The following is a 21,590-nucleotide window of genomic DNA, read 5'->3' on the forward strand; positions in this document are numbered from 1 at the left end:
GAATAAATAATAAAAAAAAGATTCAAAAGGGACCATAAGTGTTCCCTTGCCTTGAAGAGGAGTGTCGGTTTGAAGGCCATATCAGAAGGCCGACAAGTACACACAGTACCCCAAACTACAGAATTATATGCTTTATTATTAGTATGTTTATTGTAGAATTGTACAATGTGCAAAAGGGAGTTGTTGACCTGTGTAAAACGTCCCCGAATGACCAAGTAATGTTTGTATGTAGATGTACACACGCGTACGCAAACGTTAATCATGGCCGGTAAAATGAACGGCGTGACGTTGGTAGTTCATGAGCACTGCTGTTGGCTTTTAGACCATGTGACATGTAATAATGCCTGAATGCATTATTACACAGTTATTGCTTTTAATTTGTCGGCTGAAGCAGAGAGACAGCGTTACGTTGCCATGGGTAAAAAAAAGAAACTGATGTATTAAGCTGGAACCATGTTTTTGCACACCTGAACTTATTCCCTTACATTACATTACATTACATTATTTATGAGGCACATTAAGTGCTTGCAGTACTTTCTGGAAATGCGCGGAGTACGTCATCGCGTTGTTTACCGGTGGCTACGAAATATCAACAGCAGTCAGCAGCCGTAGCAATTTTCTGGTTATCGCCTGAATGCCAGCGGTCCGGAGCCTGTTTGACACACGAAATGCCCAGCAGTGCTTCAGGAAAGTGGAAGTGAAGTGATTGTCATTGTCCTCTGCTTTTGACCCTTCACCCTTGGTGAGCAGTGGCCACTAGGCCACCACCGCCCCAGGACCTGTTGAGTATCCATGTATGTAGTTGGCAAATTTTGGACAAGGAACAGATTCATCTTATTGCATAATTGCTGATTAAAAAGTCAGCAGTGTCATTAAGCAGAAACGAGCCTGCATATCTGGACTATAATGGTCTTTCAGTTCACTAGATCCCGCGGGCTGTTTAAATGTTCCCTACAGGTTGCTGGACGGTTAGTTATGGTTAGTATAAAGATGTCTGGCGACGTGAGATCAAATCCGCAGCCCGACCATTACCGACCTCTGTTGGCGAGTCGGGGCCCACGGCGCGCTTCTCGAACCGGCCGCCAGGTGTCGCTGCCGCCCGGCAGATCGACGCCAATTTACGGCTCATAATAATAAACATTTTCACATGGTTTATAAACCATGGTAAACGTGACTTGACGCGATTAAAAAACGATTACACGGGGTGTTATTGTCGTGCTTATCAGCCTTTTATAGTAATTAATTCATGACGGTCGAAGCCGAGGGGCGGCTCCGCAGTGACGTGGGCAGGGCGTTACGCGAGGCAGCGCTGGGTGCCGTCCTCCCGGGCGCTCGGAGCCGCAGCATCCCCCCCACCCTGCGCGCATCGCGGTCGCGGGCTGTCATGGGGCGCGTCCGGCCAGGGACCGACAGTATGCGCACGGCCGGCGGAGCAGCTCGCGTCTGACGGCCGATCGCGTCGCTCGGTGACAAACGTTCGAAGAAACAAAGGAAGGGAGCGAGCATGTCGAAGCCGAAGAGCTGCGAGATGGTGAAGGTGGTGGTTCGGTGCCGCCCGCTGAGCCGGAAGGAGGAGGCGTCGGGATGCGAGCGCATCGTCGACATGGACGTGAAGCTGGGCCAGGTCGCCCTGCGCAACCCCAGGGCCGCTCCCGGGGAGCTCCTCAAGACCTTCACGTTCGACGCGGTGTACGACGCCACGTCCAGGCAGGGCGACCTCTACGACGAGACGGTGCGGCCGCTGATCGATTCCGTCCTGCGGGGCTTCAACGGCACCATCTTCGCCTACGGCCAGACTGGCACGGGCAAGACGTACACCATGCAAGGCCAGTGGCTGGAGCCGGAGAGGCGCGGCATCATCCCCAACTCCTTCGAGCACATCTTCACCCACATCTCCCGCTCGCAGAACCAGCAGTACCTGGTGCGGGCCTCCTACCTGGAGATCTACCAGGAGGAGATCCGAGACCTGCTGGCCAAGGACCACGGTCGCAAGCTGGAGCTGAAGGAGAGCCCGGACTCGGGGGTCTACATCCGAGACCTGTCCTCCTTCGTCACCAAAAACGTGAAGGAGATCGAGCACGTGATGAACGTGGGCAACCAGACGAGGTCCATCGGCTTCACCAACATGAACGAGCACAGCTCGCGCTCGCACGCCATCTTCCTCATCACCGTCGAGTGTAGCCAGGAGGGGCCGGACGGGGAGAACCACATTCGGGTCGGCAAGCTCAACCTGGTGGACCTGGCGGGCAGCGAGCGGCAGGCCAAGACCGGCGCCCGGGGCGAGCGCCTCAAGGAGGCCACCAAGATCAACCTGTCACTGTCAGCCCTGGGCAACGTCATCTCCGCGCTGGTGGACGGGCGCAGCTCCCACGTGCCGTACCGTGACTCCAAGCTGACCAGGCTTCTGCAGGACTCGCTGGGGGGCAACGCCAAGACCATCATGGTGGCCACGTTGGGCCCGGCGCCTTCCAACTACGACGAAACGCTCACCACGCTCCGCTACGCCAACCGCGCCAAGAACATCCGCAACAAGCCCCGCGTCAACGAGGACCCCAAAGACGCGCTTCTCCGCGAGTTTCAGGAGGAGATCGCCCGGCTCAAGGCCCAGCTGGACAAGCGTGGAATTCTGACCATGGAGAGGAGGAAGAGGAGGAACAGGAGGCTGAAGATGATTGAAGAGGGCCCAGGGGGGGAGTCTTATGGTGTAGAAGGAGACGAAGGAGACGAAGCAGACGACGATGATGATGAACAGGGGGAGGATGAGGACGAGGACATCATGGAAAAGGAGGCCCAGGAGTACATGAAGGAGCAGCAGGAGAAGCTGGAGACGGAGAGGGCGGCCATCAGAGACGACCGAAGCCTGGTGGCCGAGGAGAAGCAGAGGATGCTGGAGGAGAAGGAGAGGATGATGGGAGATCTGAGAAAGGAGCAGGAGGCCACCGAGCTGCTCACCGCCAAATTCAAGGTGAGTGTGTCTATTAAAAAAATCATACAAGTCCCGCCCCAACGGCCACATCCCGCCTGCTTCCCAGACCGATATATTCGGTCAGCGGTGGTCCTCTGGTGAAGGGGAAGTTGCTGAAAACATGCGCGTACGTCGAAACCCTAATAAAATGGCCGGGCGGCCATGGAGTTGTTCCTTCTTCTTTCCCCCGTGTCATTTCCTGTTAAGAACAATTGCAGGATGGGCCACGTGCTGCTACGGCGCCATATATCAGTCTGTGTTGTAAAAAAAAAAAAAAAGATCCATATTTTATCTCCTTTTGGTGGATTAAGGGCAGTCTGCGCGATTTTCGGCTAATCCGAACAATTAGGCGTATAACGCATCCAGTTTATACCCAATTCGTAAGGATTGCTGGCGGACGGCCGCGCAGAAATCGCATGGAGGCTGTACTTCAGCTCACATTCGGCACGTCCACGCTCCTACGTAGATCACATTCAAATCAATATTATCTGAAAGAGAGGACGCACAGCGTAGCGTAGGATGGAATTATAAGAGAGTCACGGGCTTATATATATATATATATATATATATATATATATATATAGAGAGAGAGAGAGAGAGAGAGAATATGAGTGATATGGGATGAGTAACAGAAATTAGCTGTCAAATTGCCACTATATTCACAGCTCGGCATATTTTATTAGGCTCCGACTGGAGGGTGCGGGAAACCGGTGGACCAATCAGCTGACCGTTTGTTACCGGGCTGCGATATTGATCTGTAGATATCGATTGGTCCTCGCGGAACGCCCTACCGAAGGCTGTGACCTTTTCCACGCCTGATAGGCCAGGGAGTGTGAGCTGACCACCCATTTCTGTGTGTGTGTGTGTGTGTGTGTGTGTTGAGAAGAAAGTGTGTTTGTGCATATGCTGGCACCCTGAAGAAAACCTCCCAGGATTCTCTGTGGGGGGCTTGCTGTGGCCGAATGGGATCAGGCACGTGGGAGGTGGGGCTCAGGCACGGAAATAGTTCATAACAAATGGTCACGGCATGCCTGTGTGTAATTGTGTCTTCCGTTTGTGTCAGCCTTATGAAAGCAGTGTGCCCTTGTGTACACGTGGTGTGTGTATGTTGTGCAGTGTATACACCTGTATGTGTCTCCGTCTATTGGTTATTCTGTACGGTCTTTTGGGTTTTTATGTTTCAGTTGTCACTGCTAGCTGTGTGCATATCCCCGTTTTTCCACTGTGTGTGTGTGTGTGTGTGTGTGTGTTTTGCTGTCTCACTGGTGATGTCCAACTTAGAGTCTATTCTTAGAGCACTTTTCTGGGTCGGATGAAGAGACAAGACCCGCAGCGTTTTCCCACACGCAGAAGACGGAGATGGCGTGGGTCTCGTAACTTACATTTACATACACAGCGATTTATAGTCAGTAGTGAAAGACGCTCGGAGACGCTCGGGGACGCAATTGTAGTTAGTGGGGTTTGAACCTGACTTTGTGGCCCCTTGGTTCAGAGGCGAGCCTCTTTCAGCCTACTACCACCCGCAATGCTCTGAAAATAATGTACTGTCAGACGATGGCTCATGTCCACGGGACGTTCTGCTGCTGGATGAGAGAGAGCTTCCAAAATGCCACTGGTCATCAGAAACAAGTGACACACTCTCATTCGGCCTTGAGGAGAGGTTTATAGACAAGTGCACATCTGAATCTGAATTTATAATGCATGTGCATGAAATAAACGAGTCCTATGTTTTCATGATCTTGAACCCGGGATCTGGCAACCATTAAAACCACAGGTAATACCTGATTTGTAATGAGGTGGGTTTTGCGGTACAAACACGTATAGGGACCACGGGGCTTTTTTCCCTTCCTGCCTCCTTGTCCAGAACTGTTTTCTTGGCCATCAGTGAATGGACGGAAGGAGGAAGTGTGGACTCATGTCAGACTGGCATGTGTTGTCCTGATCTGCTGTAGGAAATGTTAGTGCTGTGTGAGCAAGGATTTTATTATTTTATACATACACATTTACAAAGAATATCTTATGATAAAGAAACGTATCGTGTAGCTGGGACGCAAAATAGCAAGATCTTTTCTGTATGAAATGAGCTTTTGAGAAAAGTGGGTCACATACAGGGCACTATTTTCAAACTGCCACTAGTCACACAATAAGTTATGAACGTGTTCGCTAATGCCATACACAAGCAAACCGGCCCCGCACTTCGTATGTAGCAAAATCCCAGAATCTCTAAAACTGAAATGAAATGTTACTCACTCACTGCCCTGTTTAAACCAGTTTAAATCCATCTTAAATGTTGTTTGACATTAAATAAGTTCTCTGTTTATCTTTTAAAAAAGCCTCGCTTGTCCTCCGGTCATCCTTAGTTGTAAAAACGGTGACTCTCTGTGTCTGCGTGTCCAACTAACTACCGAATCTGACACCCTCCCCCCTAGTCTATGGCTCCGATAAATGTAATAATCCCAATATTTACTGTATGGGAATCTATATAATCATTATAATTAAATAAACACAACCATCAGGCTCCTGGTCTGAATAAACGCGAGCTACCTGTTAAACGAGACGTATCCTTCCCTCCGAACCCGCCACACGTTGCTGTGTTAAATATTGATGAGTCAGCAGCATTATAGGTGTTGGGGTGGGGGAGGTCGTGGGCCCTCCGCCTATCACTCCCCCCCCCCCCCACGCTGTATGCATAATTTAACAACGTCCTGCCCGGTCTCCCTGTTGCTATGGAAACACGTGATGGGCGGCGGTGCACAGTCCTTGTGGAGGGACGTTTTTTTTAAATGCTAGGCTAGCGGTGAGGTGTTTTCTTCTCTCTCGTCTCCATGGTGACGAACGTCACTGAAATTCCCATCAGAGGGCGAGGCTGACGAGAAGCCCCCCTGCTGGGGTGATGCCGTGTCTGTTTTTCAGCGTCAGATTTCGGCCCTGCAGACAGACACTGTGACATTTCAGCACTTCCTCCCATGAGCCCCGCCCCTGCCGGCCCGTCACTCGCCCCCATTACTTCTGAGGGAGGAACGTTCATCCTCTGGCCGGTAGCAGCGCCGGCGTTGTCGCTGTGCTAATTGGATGATTTACCCCCGGAGTTCCTCTTCATTGGCCTGTTGGTCAGTGGGATGCGATGTGATTGGATGCTGGGTTTTTTTTTTTCTAGAAGCATTAGCCTGTGCCCTCAGCACAACTCTGATTATTCCCATTAAAGCCCTGTTATGGTGGTCAGGGGGAAGACAAGAGCTTTTTTGTGCTGATTAGAGCTCGGAGCTACGGGCCGGGGACAATAGTGCGCATTGTGTCGGCTCAGTAAACGACCGGGCTTCGTGTCCACATCACTACAGTGAGAGGGGGAGAGAGAGAGAGAGAGAGAGAGAGAGAGAGAGAAAAGGGCGACCTTTTGATGATACTGTATTGCTGCACTGTGATTATTCCCATAATGGCCTGCAGTGTGCCGGTGGGACAGCGTCTGTCTTGTTATCGGAGGAGCCGCTCCTCAGACTGAAAGGGGGAAAATGACTAAATTAATTTAGCTCGTCTTCGCTGGGAGGTGAATGCATCACACTGTCCTATGGATTCATAAAAGCCTCTCCCTGGTGCATTTAAGATGCACCAGAGCCACGCCTTGTGAAATGTCTCTAGATAGGTGGATAAATAGATGCACACATACACCATCTCCCAAATATTACATATTCAGTTTTTTACAGTTATACCTGTGGGTGGTCATGGTGATGAGTTAAATTAATCTCGGACACCGATCTTGGATAATCAGTTTGCTTGGTGAGCCCAATTAAAGGAAAAACTACTGAAGAGGAACATTCCATATTATTAAGCAGACCACCATTTATACAGGAAAGAAAAGGGATCTCTGATGAGTGTGAAGTGGTTGAATGCCTTGGACGAGGTATGAAAACCTTAGATATTTCACAACATTTTAAGCATGACCATCGCACTGCTAGGAGATTTGTGGCTCTTCCAGAGTGCACGCGGGTGTGTGCCGATAAAGGCACAATGAGGAAGGTCCCTGCCAGAAGAATACACGAGATTAACAGAGCAGCTGCTAAAAGGCCACTACAAAGCAGCAAACCTGAATTTGAAGCTGCTGGTGCCTCTGGAGTTCCGAGAACGTCAAGGTGTAGATCCTCCTGAGGCCTGCAGAAAACCTTCTAATGGCAGCCTGACCACTGCTGGCAAGCAGAAACAGCTTTAAGACCCGTTTTCACCCATGTGTGCCGTGCATGGTCCCTGGATGGTCCACGTGGATGGTGGATGGCTGGTGCATGCGACATCAGCAAGGAAGAGGCAGAGTCATGCTTTGGGCCGGAATCATGGGGAGTGTGCTTTCCATAAGAAAATCATCTTGACAGTGTACCGTCTCATGCTGCAAGGAATACCTCTGCATCATTCATCAAAAGTGGCCCCCATACTATTTCCTATTGAGAACCTTTGGAATGTCCTCAAGCAAAAGATCTATGAGGGTGGGAGGAAGTTCACATCCCAGCAGAAGCTCCAGGACGCTACTCAGCAAGGAAAGTAAATTGATGCAGAAACGCTCAAACAATTGTGAAATAGCTTTTGATTTCTCTAAATACGACCTCCTATTGTTGGAAAATCAGCAGTTCAGTTCTTTGCAATGTTTTGTTGTAAAAAGGTTTATCATTGGGAGGTTTGTTCAGTAACATTCAAATGGTACTCTAATGGTTCACTTGAATCTTATGCTGACTGACTAGGAAATCTGAGAAAAAATATCATTAGCATAATACTTGGAGTAGTACACACACGAATACTTGATTCAGAGATACTTGTGTTTATATAGAATATTTGTCATATTTGACATTTTGGAATCGCAGTCCAACCCTCAGAGTCTCCCCTCCCGCTCTGTACGTGTGTCGTTGAGGAATGGCCTGTGGTGGTGCTGTCATCTTCACTGAAAACGGTGAAAGAGAAGAAAAGTGTACGTAGTAGAGCCATGTGAGCCATCAGTCTCATGTCATGTAGTGTGATCCCTGCAGAGTGAAATCGGTGAGGTGGGGCAGTGTGCATGCTTGTGGTAAAATGATGGTGGAATTCTCATTTCGACAGTAGCACATCCATCGGTTCAAATATTGTTTGAATTCGACAACAAGATTCAAGGAAAAGGTTCAGAAATCTCTTTGGGGAAAGAACACACAGGAGTGAACAACAAGTCTAGACAGTTCATTCATGCCGGAATGCTGATGCCGTGGAACACAGCGGGCTGCATAATAAACAGGAAGTGCTGGACCTCATGCCAGGATGGGGACTTCAGTAAAGTTCAAGCTTTCTGAGGGGCACAGGCCAAACTTATTGTGCGTTCTTTGTGTGACCAGGCTGACTCTGGCATTTTTGGGTAACTTTAGCAGACCTCGTAATCGTATCGTGACACAGAAATGAGCTCCTAGTCTGCACCAAAAAAGGGCAAGTTCAACTCTATATTTCCCGCACATACTGAATTTAAAGGGACAGCACGTTTTATGTCATTTGCAGACGTTTTACAAACTTATTTGTGTGAATATTTGATGCAGATGATATATAACCGCCATTGTGTGATATACGCTTACATGGCCAGAATATGACGCAGTTTTTCAGGATTTGGACACAGATTCATTTACAAACCATTTCTGCTAGATGAAGAAATGAAAAAAAGTGACAAAGTGGTTATTACTAACAATATGTATATCATTATGGACATTATTTAGGAAATTACACCAGCCCATTACCGCATTGTAATTGCAAAGTAATTACAAAGTAATTGAGTAAAGTAATTGCAGCTACTTGTACCTGCTGTGTTTCCTTTGTTGCCAGGCGATGGAGAGCAAGCTCCTGGTTGGGGGGAAGAACATCATTGATCACACCAATGAGCAGCAGAAGATGCTGGAGCAGAAGAGACAGGAGATCACCGAGCAGGTACAGTATTGAGGTTTTGTGTGTGTTTTTATATGTTAAATGGGATGTTGGGGGCACATTGGGTAATATGGGTCCTTTACTCTTATTTATAAAAAAAAAATATCACATTTACAAGCGGGGACTTGCAAGTAAAGGTTTGGTCCCAACTAAAGTCCAAAATCCATGTTCAAATGTTTGTTGTTGAGCCAATATCACACACTGATATTTTTGGCATAGCTCTGAACATGATGTAACCTCTATAGTACAAGACGTAAGTTATTTAACACATTTAAGTGAATTTGAAATATTTTAAGATCTGTTCTGTTTGTGTAGACTCGTAGAGAAAGGGAGATCCAGCAGCAGATGCTGCTACAAGATGAAGAGACCATGGAGCTGAGGGAGACTTTCTCATCTCTACAGCAGGAGGTGGAGCTCAAGACCAAGAAGCTCAAGAAGGTAGGAATGAAAAATCAACTAACATATATTCCGGTTGCATCCTCACAAGGGTTTTAAGAGAGGCGAAGACGGGGTATTCCGTTTCACCATTTTGGGGGTGGTTACTTTATTCAAAGGCACTGGAGTGCCACCGCATGGAATTGGTTTGTGTGGTGATACACCAGTATCATAAAAAACACAAAATCTAGGGCATTGGTTCCCAAAGTGGTGGTGATCACAGTAAAAATGACTTCACTTTTAATGGTTCTCTCTGAATTCATGTTCATGTGTGCTGGAGAGTGGAGGTGGAGAACGTGTGGGAACCAGAGAGCATATTCGGTGTGATGCTAAATGCTGTTATCACGCTCAGCTTCTGAGAGATCATCCTGTGAATAAAGGCATAAATTGCCAGTTCATACAGAGAAACATTCCTGACTGTTTACTGACTGTGTACAGTACTTAACACAGCAGTTTTGGACAACTTGCCCTATTTTTACTGTACTTACAGTAAAATATGGAATTTACTAATTAGTTCCAGAAAAAAATTGCATTGCTTGTATAAATTGCTATAATTTTTTTCAATGCCCACACACGTGGCCCTTAATTAACCTGAATAACCACTTATTACTACTTTTTCAATTTAATACTGTGCAGCGGTGTCAAATGCTTTAATAAACCTTTTTATAATTCACAGCTACAAATTTTGCAATGAACAATCGACCGAGACAGTCTCAAACCAATGACAATACTTCCAACGTTTTGGAAGCGTTCTACTTTGCTGTTCAGCTTTATAGGTTCACCCTGATCTTCCATGCGTGGACCAAGTCATGTTCGGGTAGCACGGTTTAACCTGGAATCATTTCTATAATAATTTTACATTAATGCGCATACCCTGTCACACAGGCTGATATAAGAATTAGAAGAATTAGAATCACCACACACACACACACACACACTCTACAATTGACCTGTCCATATGCCTTTCTCTAACTCTGCTGTTCTTCTCTGTCCCACTCGGCCCTTTGTCCCCTTGACCCTTGACCCACTGGGCTGTGTCCCGGCCGCGCCACACTCCTGGACGCACGCCCCTACTTTTTTTTTATCAGTACAAAAAGGTTTGTCGCCTCAGCCCCGCGCCGTTCCTCTGACCACGCCCCTTTTTGAATGCTTAACCGTGGCTGGCTTCCCATGAGCTGTGGCTAACGCTGACACGCTAACTCTTCCACAGGAAACCGACCGTTAATGTTAGTTCCCTCCCTCTAACTCTGTCCTGGACTAACATCCCTTGATTACTCAGACCTTCCAACACTACCTCCATCGTACCTGAAATGGAGCGGTGTCCTGCCCCAACGCCTGCCCACCTCTCTTAACCCAAAAACAGACGACTTTTCCACCAGCCTGCAGAGTGCTGCGGTGCCGCTACTGTCTGGCTAGCCGGAGTGTTTCCAGTGTCAGGACTCCCTGCACTAACCTGGCCTGTGTGCATTGTGACACCCAGTGCATGAATAAACGCCGGAACTCTTCCTGACTGTAAATTAATGAACGTTTCTTTCTTCTTTTTTTTTTTTTTGCTGGCATGAAATCTGCATTGAGAGAACTTTGCCTTGCGGAACATGAGAACCAGCAGGTGCCAGAGAGAGAATGTGGCCTGGCTCCTGCCAGGGAGGCCATATCTGATTGGTCGAGTCTTGTGCTGGGCACCCAGAACGTTCCAGTGCTGTTGCTGGGGGCAACCGCCGGCACAGCCCCTTTCCCTCCGTGGGCATATAATCCGTTGCATATCATTCTCTTTCCTCTTTCCTTCCCTCCCTTCCCGTCCCCTTTCTCCGTTTGTCCGTCTGCATCTGTTCTTAGCTGTATGCCAAGCTGCAGGCGGTGAAAGCTGAGATTCAGGACGTGAACGACGAACACGTGAGAACCAGGCAGGAGCTGGAGCAGACGCAGAACGAGCTCACCAGAGAGCTGAAATTCAAGTAAGTACAGCACTCACACACACACACACACACACACACACACACAATCCTCATCCTGTGTGTACACAACCGGGATCTCCAGCTCTCCTTCGTACGTGCCTTCAACAACAACAAAAAACCAATAATACCGTAGCGCGCACACTGAGAGAAGGTTGATAATAGCGAGGTCACACGCGCACAACTGAAAACCAGGCAAGACTCTTCTGGTTCACCTCTTTTCACCCCAGGAGACCAACCACACAAAAAAACTGAAATGCATTACAGTGCTATAAAAAGTGTCTTTTAATTTAGTCCGCTTTGGTGCAACGGGGGGAAATAACTTTACCAGACGTCCCACCCTGCAAACACTCATTCCAGGGACGCACAAAATATGCTTGTAAGAATGAAATAGCAATTGTATTGACTGTATTTATGAAGACTATTCCCGACCCTTTCGATCATTACAGTGATCAGGTTGCAGATCAGATTTAGAACACCGTTTGAAGGTTATATTGTATTTTAGCCTCTGTTTTTGTTACTCAGCGCTGGATTGATTTTTATATTGGTCTGGGTCAGCTTGCCAATTAGCTACTTTTAATAATAGATGCAAATTTTCATTGCTGCTGTATCAGCCTGGAATTTTTTTTTCCTCTCACTCTAAATACGTCTAAAAAAAGCGATACCATTAGATGGAGGCAAATATGATAATTAATTGCAGAATAGCATCTGTAAAAATGACATTTAGTGAAAAGTGAAAAGTACAGTGGGTATTAATTTAAATTAACTGTAATGGTAGAGTAAAGGTCCCCTTTCATGAAAATTTTACTTTGTGAGATGATTTAACATTAATACAAGTTCCCCCAGCCTGTCTGTGGTCCTGCAGTGGCTAGAAATGGCGATAGGTGTAAAGAGTCATTCTGCTTCACCGTTCAGAGAGCGGCTGCTCAGACGGTCGGATCTGGAATTTGTCCCCTTATGCTGTCATACCTGGAAAAGTTACCTCTCCTTTCTCATGCTTTTTCCACCTAGAGAATTTCCCGCCCCTCCTCTAAAAAACATCCCTCCAAATATGTGAAGAGTTGCAGTTGCTTTGTGATTGGATGTAAAAATGAACACAAAGGTTTTTGTTTTTTTATTTCAGTCACTAGAGCCTCTGAAGAACCAGTGGGTTCATTTGAATTTTTCTGGAAAATCTCCAACACGACCTCCTGTCTGCGCCAAACATTGTGGTTGGGAACACTAAGACCAATATGAAAGCAAAAAAATAAATAAACATAATAGTGGACCTTTAAATAAAATCACAAATGCACCACCCCATATACCTACCTTCACTGAAATCACTGGTGAAGTTAATGAAATGTGCACAGCAAATTTGGTGATCTAGTCTCTTTTCTGTGATTGTGTGTGTGTGTGTGTGTGTGTGGTGTTTTTTTTCACACAGATATTTGATTATTGAGAACTTCATTCCTCCCGAAGAGAAGAACAAGATCATGAATCGGCTTGTGTTTGATGCAGAAGAAGAGCAGTGGAAATTCCAACCTCTTGTTCCTGCCCAGAAGTGAGTGAATTCTCTGTCCGTGAACTCTGCATGGCCGTGCATCTTAAACCGACTTAAAACGCACATTCCAAAGCACAATTACACGCATTGTGAGATACTGAGCCAGCTTTTTCTCAAATTTTAATTAGACATTAGCTGCCATTTGCAAGTCAGAAAATATATGCATCACTGGATCGAGTCCCATGGCCGCAGCCAGTCCACGTTTGACACGACAGGATACAACGTCATTGGTGTCAGATGTAATTGACGTTAAAGTTCAGTATTGATTGGCGATTGATATCTTTCTGGCAAACACAGTAGTGGCTGTTCTTCTCAATTATGTTTTTATCTTTGGCTCATAAAGGGAGTGCAGAATTAATAGGCAAGTTGTATTTTTGAGGAATAATTTTATTATTGAACAACAACCATGTTCTCAATGAACCCAAAAAACTCATTAATATCAAAGCTGAATGTTTTTGGAAGTAGTTTTTAGTTTGTTTTTATTTTTAGCTAATTTAGGGGGATATCTGTGTGTGCAGGTGACTATTACTGTGCATAATTATTAGGCAACTTAACAAAAAACAAATATATACCCATTTCAATTATTTATTTTTACCAGTGAAACCAATATAACGTCTCCACATTCACAAATATACATTTCTGACATTCAAAAACAAAACAAAAACAAATCAGCAACCAATATAGCCACCTTTCTTTGCAAGGACACTCAAAATCCTGCCATCCATGGATTCTGTCAGTGTTTTCATCTGTTCACCATCAACATTGCGTGCAGCAGCAACCATAGCCTCCCAGACACTGTTCAGAGAGGTGTACTGTTTTCCCTCCTTGTAAATCTCACATTTGATGATGGACCACAGGTTCTCAATCAGGTTCAGATCAGGTGAACAAGGAGGCCATGTCATTCGTTTTTCTTCTTTTGTACCCTTTCTTGCCAGCCACGCTGTGGAGTACTTGGACGCGTGTGATGGAGCATTGTCCTGCATGAAAATCATGTTTTTCTTGAAGGATGCAGACTTCTTCCTGTACCACTGCTTGAAGAAGGTGTCTTCCAGAAACTGGCAGCAGGACTGGGAGTTGAGCTTGACTCCATCCTCAACCCGAAAAGGCCCCACAAGCTCATCTTTGATGATACCAGCCCAAACCAGTACTCCACCTCCATCTTGCTGGCGTCTGAGTCGGACAGGAGCTCTCTGCCCTTTACCAATCCAGCCACGGGCCCATCCATCTGGCCCATCAAGACTCACTCTCATTTCATCAGTCTTGAAATATTTCTTGGCCCAGTCTTGACGTTCCAGCTTGTGTGTCTTGTTCAGTGGTGGTCGTCTTTCAGCCTTTCTTACCTTGGCCATGTCTCTGAGTATTGCACATCTTGCGCTTTTGGGCACTCCAGTGATGTTGCAGCTCTGAAATATGGCCAAACTGGTGGCAAGTGGCATCTTGGCAGCTGCACGCTTGACTTTTCTCAGTTCATGGGCAGTTATTTTGCGCCTTGGTTTTTCCACACGCTTCTTGCGACCCTGTTGACTATTTTGAATGAAACGCTTGATTGTTCGATGATCACGCTTCAGAAGCTTTGCAATTTTAAAAGTGCTGCATCCCTCTGCAAGATATCTCACTATTTTTTACTTTTCTGAGCCTGTCAAGTCTTTCTTTACCCATTCTTGACCTATGTCATTTGACCACACCCCTTCTCATTACAGAGATGCACATCACCTAATATGCTTAATTGGTAGTAGGCTTTCGAGCCTATACAGCTTGGAGTAAGACAACATGCATGACAAGGATGATGTGGACAAAATACTCATTTGCCTAATAATTCTGCACTCCCTGTAAGACCGATTAATGGCTCTTTTAAGTCATTCATGTCTATTTATGTCAAATGCTCTGCTGCAATGTGGCTAAAAATATTCAGGAATTAACACCTTGGGAAGTAGTAAACAGACAGCAGGCTGCAGTGATGAAGATGTTTGCACCTCAGATCCACGTCTCATGAACATGCTGTGTTCGGTATGTGTGTGAAGGTCAGGCCCACATGCCAGTGCGATGTAAAGAGTTTGGTGGGGAACGCATGACGGTGGGATATTGGTTCAGGTGTAAGATGTTCCCCAGGTAAGCTGGAACTCCATCTGGTGGACATAGTATATTGATCACGGGCATTAGTATGGTTCTTTGGCTTAGCCTGAAAGTAAAGTGGAGCAGAAAAGTACTGATGTCAAGGTGATATGTCTGGGTGGGTTGAACAGTTGCATTTCCCTCTAGTTTGCGTGGGCCTTGCAAGAAACCGTACGGAGCCTAGATCGCGTGAATGGATCTGTTCTGGTGCTTCCAGTGCTGCAAACTCATCCCTGCATGCATCCACCTTCCTCACTCGCTGCCTCCGTCCCCTCTCTCTTACAGCAAATTCACTCAGATGAAGAGGAGACCTGCCTCTGCAGTGGGCTACAAGCGGCCAATCAGCCAGTATGCCAGGGTTGCCATAGCAATGGGAGCCCATTCCAGATACAGGGTAGGCTTGCAGAGTCTGAGGGGGGAGGGGGGAGTGCTGAAAAAGAAATGTGGGTTTCTGCCTCTCATTCTCATTTATTCGTCCCCTCTGCTTTTGCTATAGGCCGAGAACGTCATGTTCCTGGAGCTTGACATGGCCCCGCCCACCATGTTTCAGTTGGAGTTCCACAGGTCGGAATCCGACGTGGAGCCCAGTCAAGAGGTGCTATTGAGCAACGCCTCCTACAGGGAGACAGTCTCAGCCACTCGGGTCAGAAAGTCGCGTTCGTGGTACGTGGTACATGACTAACTAAGCTTGACAGGCCAGAATTGCACAATTTGCTGCCGTGCGCGGAAAAAAATCCTTCTGTCAGCAGGTTGTACAAGGCCATGTCGCTCAAGACAGTCACCACTTGCAAATACAGAATCTGAAGAGTCTGCGGTTTTGATCATGCAGAAGCCCAAAATCCAGATGCACTAAATGGCTGTCCATCAGGTCTAAACAAATGCACAATTAATGACAAAGGAAAGGAATTCCTGTGGGACGTCCTGATGGGATTAAATTAGGATTAAATTTGGAGGTGCCCTAAGAGTTTTAGAGATCAGTGATTACCCCGAATCAGGTTAGAGCAGACTTAAGCGCCTTCTTCCCAGGGGGTCCTAATCTTCTGTTGCGAGCTTTATAACACAAAACCAACAAGTGTCACTAATATTTCAGGCACTTTATAAATGTGCATTTTTTTCCACTGTCGAGCACAAGCAATTTTTAATAATGCATGGATCATTTGGATTAGATATTTAAAAAATAGGTTCCATACTTAAAGCACAGTATTAAAACGTTATAATAGATGCAAGTTACAGTAACGTCCCCCAACCCCCGGGCCATGGAGCATTTTGGTCCCAGGCTGCTCCAAAAGAAAAACAACATTTACTTTTTTTTCTTTTTACATGTACATTTATGGCATTTATCCGTAGTTACAGGGACAGTAGAGACACTCATGGTTAAAAATGGCACCCACTATGCCATTTTTGTTTTAAAAAATCAACAAAAAAGAATACACACATTCGCCAGGCGGGTGAGTAACATTCATGAAAGTGAAATTAATAAAGAAAGAATTATGTGATTGTATTGGGGGGTTATATTGGCTGGATCGCCAATATAACCGCCCTGCAAATTCCGCCTATGGTCCAGGCATCATTTGGTGTACTACTAGTTTATATATAGCTACGTTTTAGAATGCTGGCCACATGTTGAAATTCTGTGCCATTGGTTAATTATGCGAAGGAGTGTATTGGTCAGTGTATATAAACCCACCACTTTGAAACGCATTTGTACGGCAAAGCACTTTTTTTTTTTTTTGCATCTTTTTTTTATTTATTTTGTAATATTTTTTTTGTCTCACAGCACTGAGCAGGGCATTAAAAAGATTAGAGTGTTCTACGTAGGATGTATTCCGCAAAACGACAGTTGTTCTATGCTGTATCCTGCGCAGGTGTCAGGCTCCCAGGGTGATTTCCTCCTCCGGCTCAACCCTCTCCCTGGCATGCTCAGGGTCCCAAAGCCTACCCCACCCCCACAGCGCCTCCCCCGCAAAGGTCCAGCAGTAAGGAAAGAGGGACTTTGCTGTTTTCTGTGCATCAACTAACCGATGGAAAGAAGGACCGGAAACCTCCGCAAGAGAAGAAGCCGTCTTTTCAATTTTGCCCATCTCCGTCCTTTCTCTCATCTTTGTCCTTTTCTCACCTCTGTGCTCTGCTTTATTCATCCCAGCCCTGTAGCGAAGTGAGGTGTCACTCGGACCTGCTGAACATCCTTGTTACCGTAATGCAACAAGCCAGTTTTCTTGAAATTTTACAATTCGATGAATTTTTTTTTCTCTTTCTGACAACCAAAGTGTGGGGCCTCAAGCCAAGATGACATCTATGGGTCCCAAAGTCCCACATAAGGACAGATTTGTTTTGTTGTCTGATTTGTCACGCTGAATTTGACTGACTGCTTAAACGTCAAAATCACTGTATAAATAAGAAAGCAGGGGATTTCTGGACGACCCGTTCCTCTCTCTTTTCCTCTTTCTATCTCCTCATATCTCTCTCCAGTCTGTGCATGTCTTATATGTGTGTCTTTATAAGTCGGATCTACTGAATTCTGATTGGTTCTGTGTGTAGCTGACTTTGTATGGGCCAGCAAGTGACTGAATGGCTGAAAGTGATTGTGATGCTTTGTGTTTCGTTTCTTTTTATTCGTTTCTTTCTTTCTTTTTGGTGGCCTGGGGCTTTGCTTAAACCTTTAATTGTAACCTTAAGAGCATCAGACTGCTGAACTGCCGACAGGTAAAGCGAAATGTACAGCATTAGGAACTGTGTAAGAATACAACACACATCACAAACACACACACACACACAGCTTAGTTTTGGTCGCAGCCATACAGTACATTGCCATACTGAAAGCCCCTTGTCTTGCACTGTAATTATGTATATATTTTTATTTATCTTCTTTTTTTCTTCTTTGGTATGAGGTCATATTGACACTGTATATTGAATTGTGTGCTAAATAACATGTTTTCCTGCATAAAGAGTTGCAGCTGGACAGGAGAGCTCCCTGTGTGTGTGTGACTCTTACATATTGGACAGTAAAGGTTCGTGTCATCAAGCTTGGTTTTTATTAACCACTTTGTGTCTACTTGTTTTAGAAGGTACAGTGCAAAGACTTTGCAATTGTGGAGTTGCAGATGTTTTTATCAAGAGCGACTTGCAATCAGTAGTTACAGGGACAGTCCCCCTGGAGACACTCAGGGACACAATGGTAGTAAGTGGGCTTTGAACCTGTGGCTTGGTGGTGTTCTGGTTCATAGGCGAGCCTAATGAGGATGGCCTATCGCCATCCTCATTGTCTTCAAAAACAGAGACCAGTGACCAAGGACTAGTCATCAGTAAGATCAGCATGGAGAGCCCAAGAAGACCGCTAGCGACCAGCTAGGTAGTATGAAATGCAGCATTAACCATGCAAATTCGCTCAACCACCTGACTCACTGAACCCATCAGAAACGGTGCAGCTTGGCCACCTTCAACAGCACTTGCTATTATGGCCAACGTGATTTGCATGTGTGCTTCAAATTCAGACTGTTTCGCTTGTCGTGTGTAGAGATGTTCATTGCAATCCCGGCAGCATTGAATCTGCAGAAGAACAGACTGTACAATACAATGCAAATAATCAAATGCAAATGTCAGTGATAGAAGCAGATCACCAAACGTTTCGCAGCGTATACCGCCTCTGACAATATATATAAAAATAAAATTACAGCAGACTATTGGTTTACACCTAATGGGGCGGTGGCAGCCTAGCGGTCCCGTAATCAGAAGGTTGCCGGTTCGAATCCCGGTCTGCCAAGGTGCCACTGAGCAAAGCGCCGTCCCCACACACTGCTCCCCGGGCGCCTGTCATGGCTGCCCACTGCTCACCAAGGGTGATGGTTAAATGCAGTGGACACGTTTCCTTGTGTCACTGCGTGCTGTGCTGCAGTGTTTCACAATGACAATCACTTCACTTCAGCTGACTGTGATCCACTGTCAATACTGCAGTCAAGCATGCAGGGACAGTAACCGTACTAGACTGAGGATGTGAAGAATAATAAAAAAGAATAATAATCTCTTACCACCAGAGAAAACGCACCTACCACATGGAGTGTATGCGTACCACAGTTGGAGAACCTAAGATTTTTTCGTATGTTATTGCAGATGAAGAGGGCCTGTGCGTGGAAGACATTTACGTTAATTATTCATTCACGTGTCCAAACGCTGTCTCCAGTTACCGCTATCCGCTGGCGCAAAGGGCACTCCGTGGGGGGCGGCTTCCCCTTCAAATAAACGGCGCGGCATCACTGAATCTCCCACCGGTCACCAAATCCTGACCTCCACCAACGCGGCCGAGTGACAGATGTGCTTTCGTCTGGTGTCCCTTTCATCCCCCCCCTGGTCCGGACACGAACCCTCTCTCAACAAATACTGGCCTGGTTTTGTCTATTCTTTTTATTTCAGGTCATTTCCAGATACAACGTAGGAAAATGTACCCCTAGGACGAGATCTGGAAATTAAATGCGTGTCTTAATGACTGCTGACCCAGTGACAGCACAATTTGCCCCCTAAAGTGCTGTAATGTATAGCCGCAGGTCAAGTTCAAGTCATAGGGACCAGCAATCTACAAGCTCAAGTGAGGACGCCATTTGGTAGGGGAAACGGGCCTGTTTATTTCATAATAACATGTTTAGTTCTGATCCTGAAATCCAAGTCGTGCAGTTACATCACAAGATATCGGCCAAATATATACATTTCCAGTCAAAAGACTGGATGCACCTACTCTGTGGCGGTTATGGACACTAAGATGAAGACATTTTGAAGAATCCGATGCAAGAAACAGACTTTACTTAGTATTCGTTGAATCAGGAAAAAGTGAAGTATGTTCTTTTTACTTTCGTGGCTGCTGTTGTCATCATCAAAAGCCGCTTCATGAGATGCTCATTACCACGAGTGCAGTGTAATTGCATTACGCTGCAATACATAATTTTTATAGCTGCAAATAGTACATTTTGGCATGAAAGACAACTGGCTGTTTGTACTTGAGTCAACGTTCTACTCTTTTGAACACTGACACAAATTCACTTAGATGGCCTCAGGTTATTTATGACACTATTAATGACTGGAAATGACAATAATAATAGCTGGTATTCCTCCGATTTCAGAGCTCCCGGGAGTATGGACTCTTTCATCGTTTGAATTCAAACGGATGCAGTTGTCTAGAATGGAATGTGGCTGTCATATCACAAGATGAGACTCTTGACTGGTTTCCATGGTTATTCCCTTTCATCCATTGAACTGGTGATTCCAGTGGGCTCCGGCATTCATTGAAAATAGCGTCACAGTTTCATCACAGAGAGAGACGCCCCTCTCTCTGTTTCCATGGCAATCCTCTTTCATCCCTTAAGCAGGAACACGCCCAAGGTGTCTGGTATTATTACGCCGTGTTTTAATGTGAGACGGGGGAATCTTGATGCAAAGCGCTGGACCTCCCTGGGGAATGATGCTAAGTGCAGGGATGCTATGAGAATTTCAAGACTATCAGGTTACAGGGAGGCAGTGGGAACAGTCATTCACCCATGTTTCCATGGCAACATGGATTTTTTTTTTATCTGCTAGGTTCATTGGAGCCACGATTGAAAATTATAATAATTATGATAAGTTTTTTTTATGAAAGTTAAAAGTAAAGATGTATTGTAATTCAAACATTTAAGACCAATTTAAATTAAATAAAAAATGTCTGATACTACTATAATAAATACGCCATATGTAAACATGCCTGCCAGCATTTCCTTACATTTTATTATGGATTCATTAAGTTGTCATGAAGAATTCAACATAAGAAATCCACACACTGCATGTATGAGTATGTAGGGGATAAAAACAGGCCAACAGGCCAGACAGAAATGGTTGCAAGATGGCAGCGCCCCATGGGAGAGTAAGTGTGTGTGTGTGTCTGTGTGTGTGTGTGTGTGTGTGTGTGCGTTTATGCGCCACTGAGCAGATTTCACCGGTACACATGTGGGTTCGAGGTTAACTGCGTCCGCGCTGCCCTCTAGTGGCCGCGCATGGGGATGCGCGCAAATCTGAGATATTTTGACATTTTAAAACCTCATTTGACATTAGCTACACCATATGCAACGTATGATGCCCAATTATAAATGATGCATCTGTGCCTGTATGAAAAGCTCTGTGCTCTTTTCATGCATTTGTGGCTGGTGTTGATGGAGCATTTGAGTAAAAGCCACAGATTTAAAAGCCACAGATAAAAAAAGAAGTTTATTGCACAGCTACAACAGGCTGATTTATACTGTTCAGATACAATGCAGTTGTAGTTCTTTTACAACTTCCAATAGAGAAGTCGCTGTTATATTTGTGCGTATATTTGGTCTATGCCTGTGCAAGGCATATACACGTCTAGTCCAAGCTGTCCTTTGAATACTATTTAATATAGTAAATATTACAGCATTTATCAGACGCCCTTATCCAGAGCGATTTACAATCAGTTACAGGGACAGTCCCCCACTGGAGCAACTTAAGGTAAAGTGTCTTGCTCAGGGACACAATGGTAGTAAGTGGGATTTGAACCTGGGTCTTCTGGTTCATAGGCAAGTGTGTTACCCACTAGGCTACTAGCACCCCTCTTTACTATTCAATCAGTGATTGGTTTAATATATTGGGGTTTCATAAACACTAGCGGTTTTAATTTGACACTTTAAACACAACT

The 21,590-nt window shown here is 45.7% G+C and overlaps 1 protein-coding gene across 2 annotated transcripts; it reads left to right on the forward strand.

Annotated features, from left to right (window-relative positions):
• The first annotated feature begins 775 nt into the window (after positions 1 to 775).
• On the forward strand, positions 776 to 17,884 carry LOC114802944 (kinesin-like protein KIF3C). 2 transcript variants are annotated; one of them, XM_029002109.1, is made up of 9 exons: positions 776 to 2,965; positions 8,783 to 8,884; positions 9,197 to 9,319; positions 10,405 to 10,413; positions 11,153 to 11,271; positions 12,692 to 12,808; positions 15,206 to 15,314; positions 15,417 to 15,583; positions 16,786 to 17,884. In XM_029002109.1, the coding sequence occupies exons 1-9, from the start codon at positions 1,505 to 1,507 to the stop codon at positions 16,898 to 16,900; spliced, it is 2,322 nt and encodes a 773-aa protein (XP_028857942.1). In that variant the 5' UTR covers positions 776 to 1,504; the 3' UTR covers positions 16,901 to 17,884. The 2 variants fall into 2 exon arrangements, with proteins under 2 accessions (XP_028857942.1, XP_028857943.1); XM_029002110.1 differs by lacking the exon at positions 10,405 to 10,413 and having other exon boundaries at positions 777 to 2,965.
• Positions 17,885 to 21,590: the final 3,706 nt, after the last annotated feature.

Source organism: Denticeps clupeoides, chromosome 14, assembly GCF_900700375.1.
Source record: "Denticeps clupeoides chromosome 14, fDenClu1.1, whole genome shotgun sequence".
Taxonomy (NCBI): domain Eukaryota; kingdom Metazoa; phylum Chordata; class Actinopteri; order Clupeiformes; family Denticipitidae; genus Denticeps; species Denticeps clupeoides.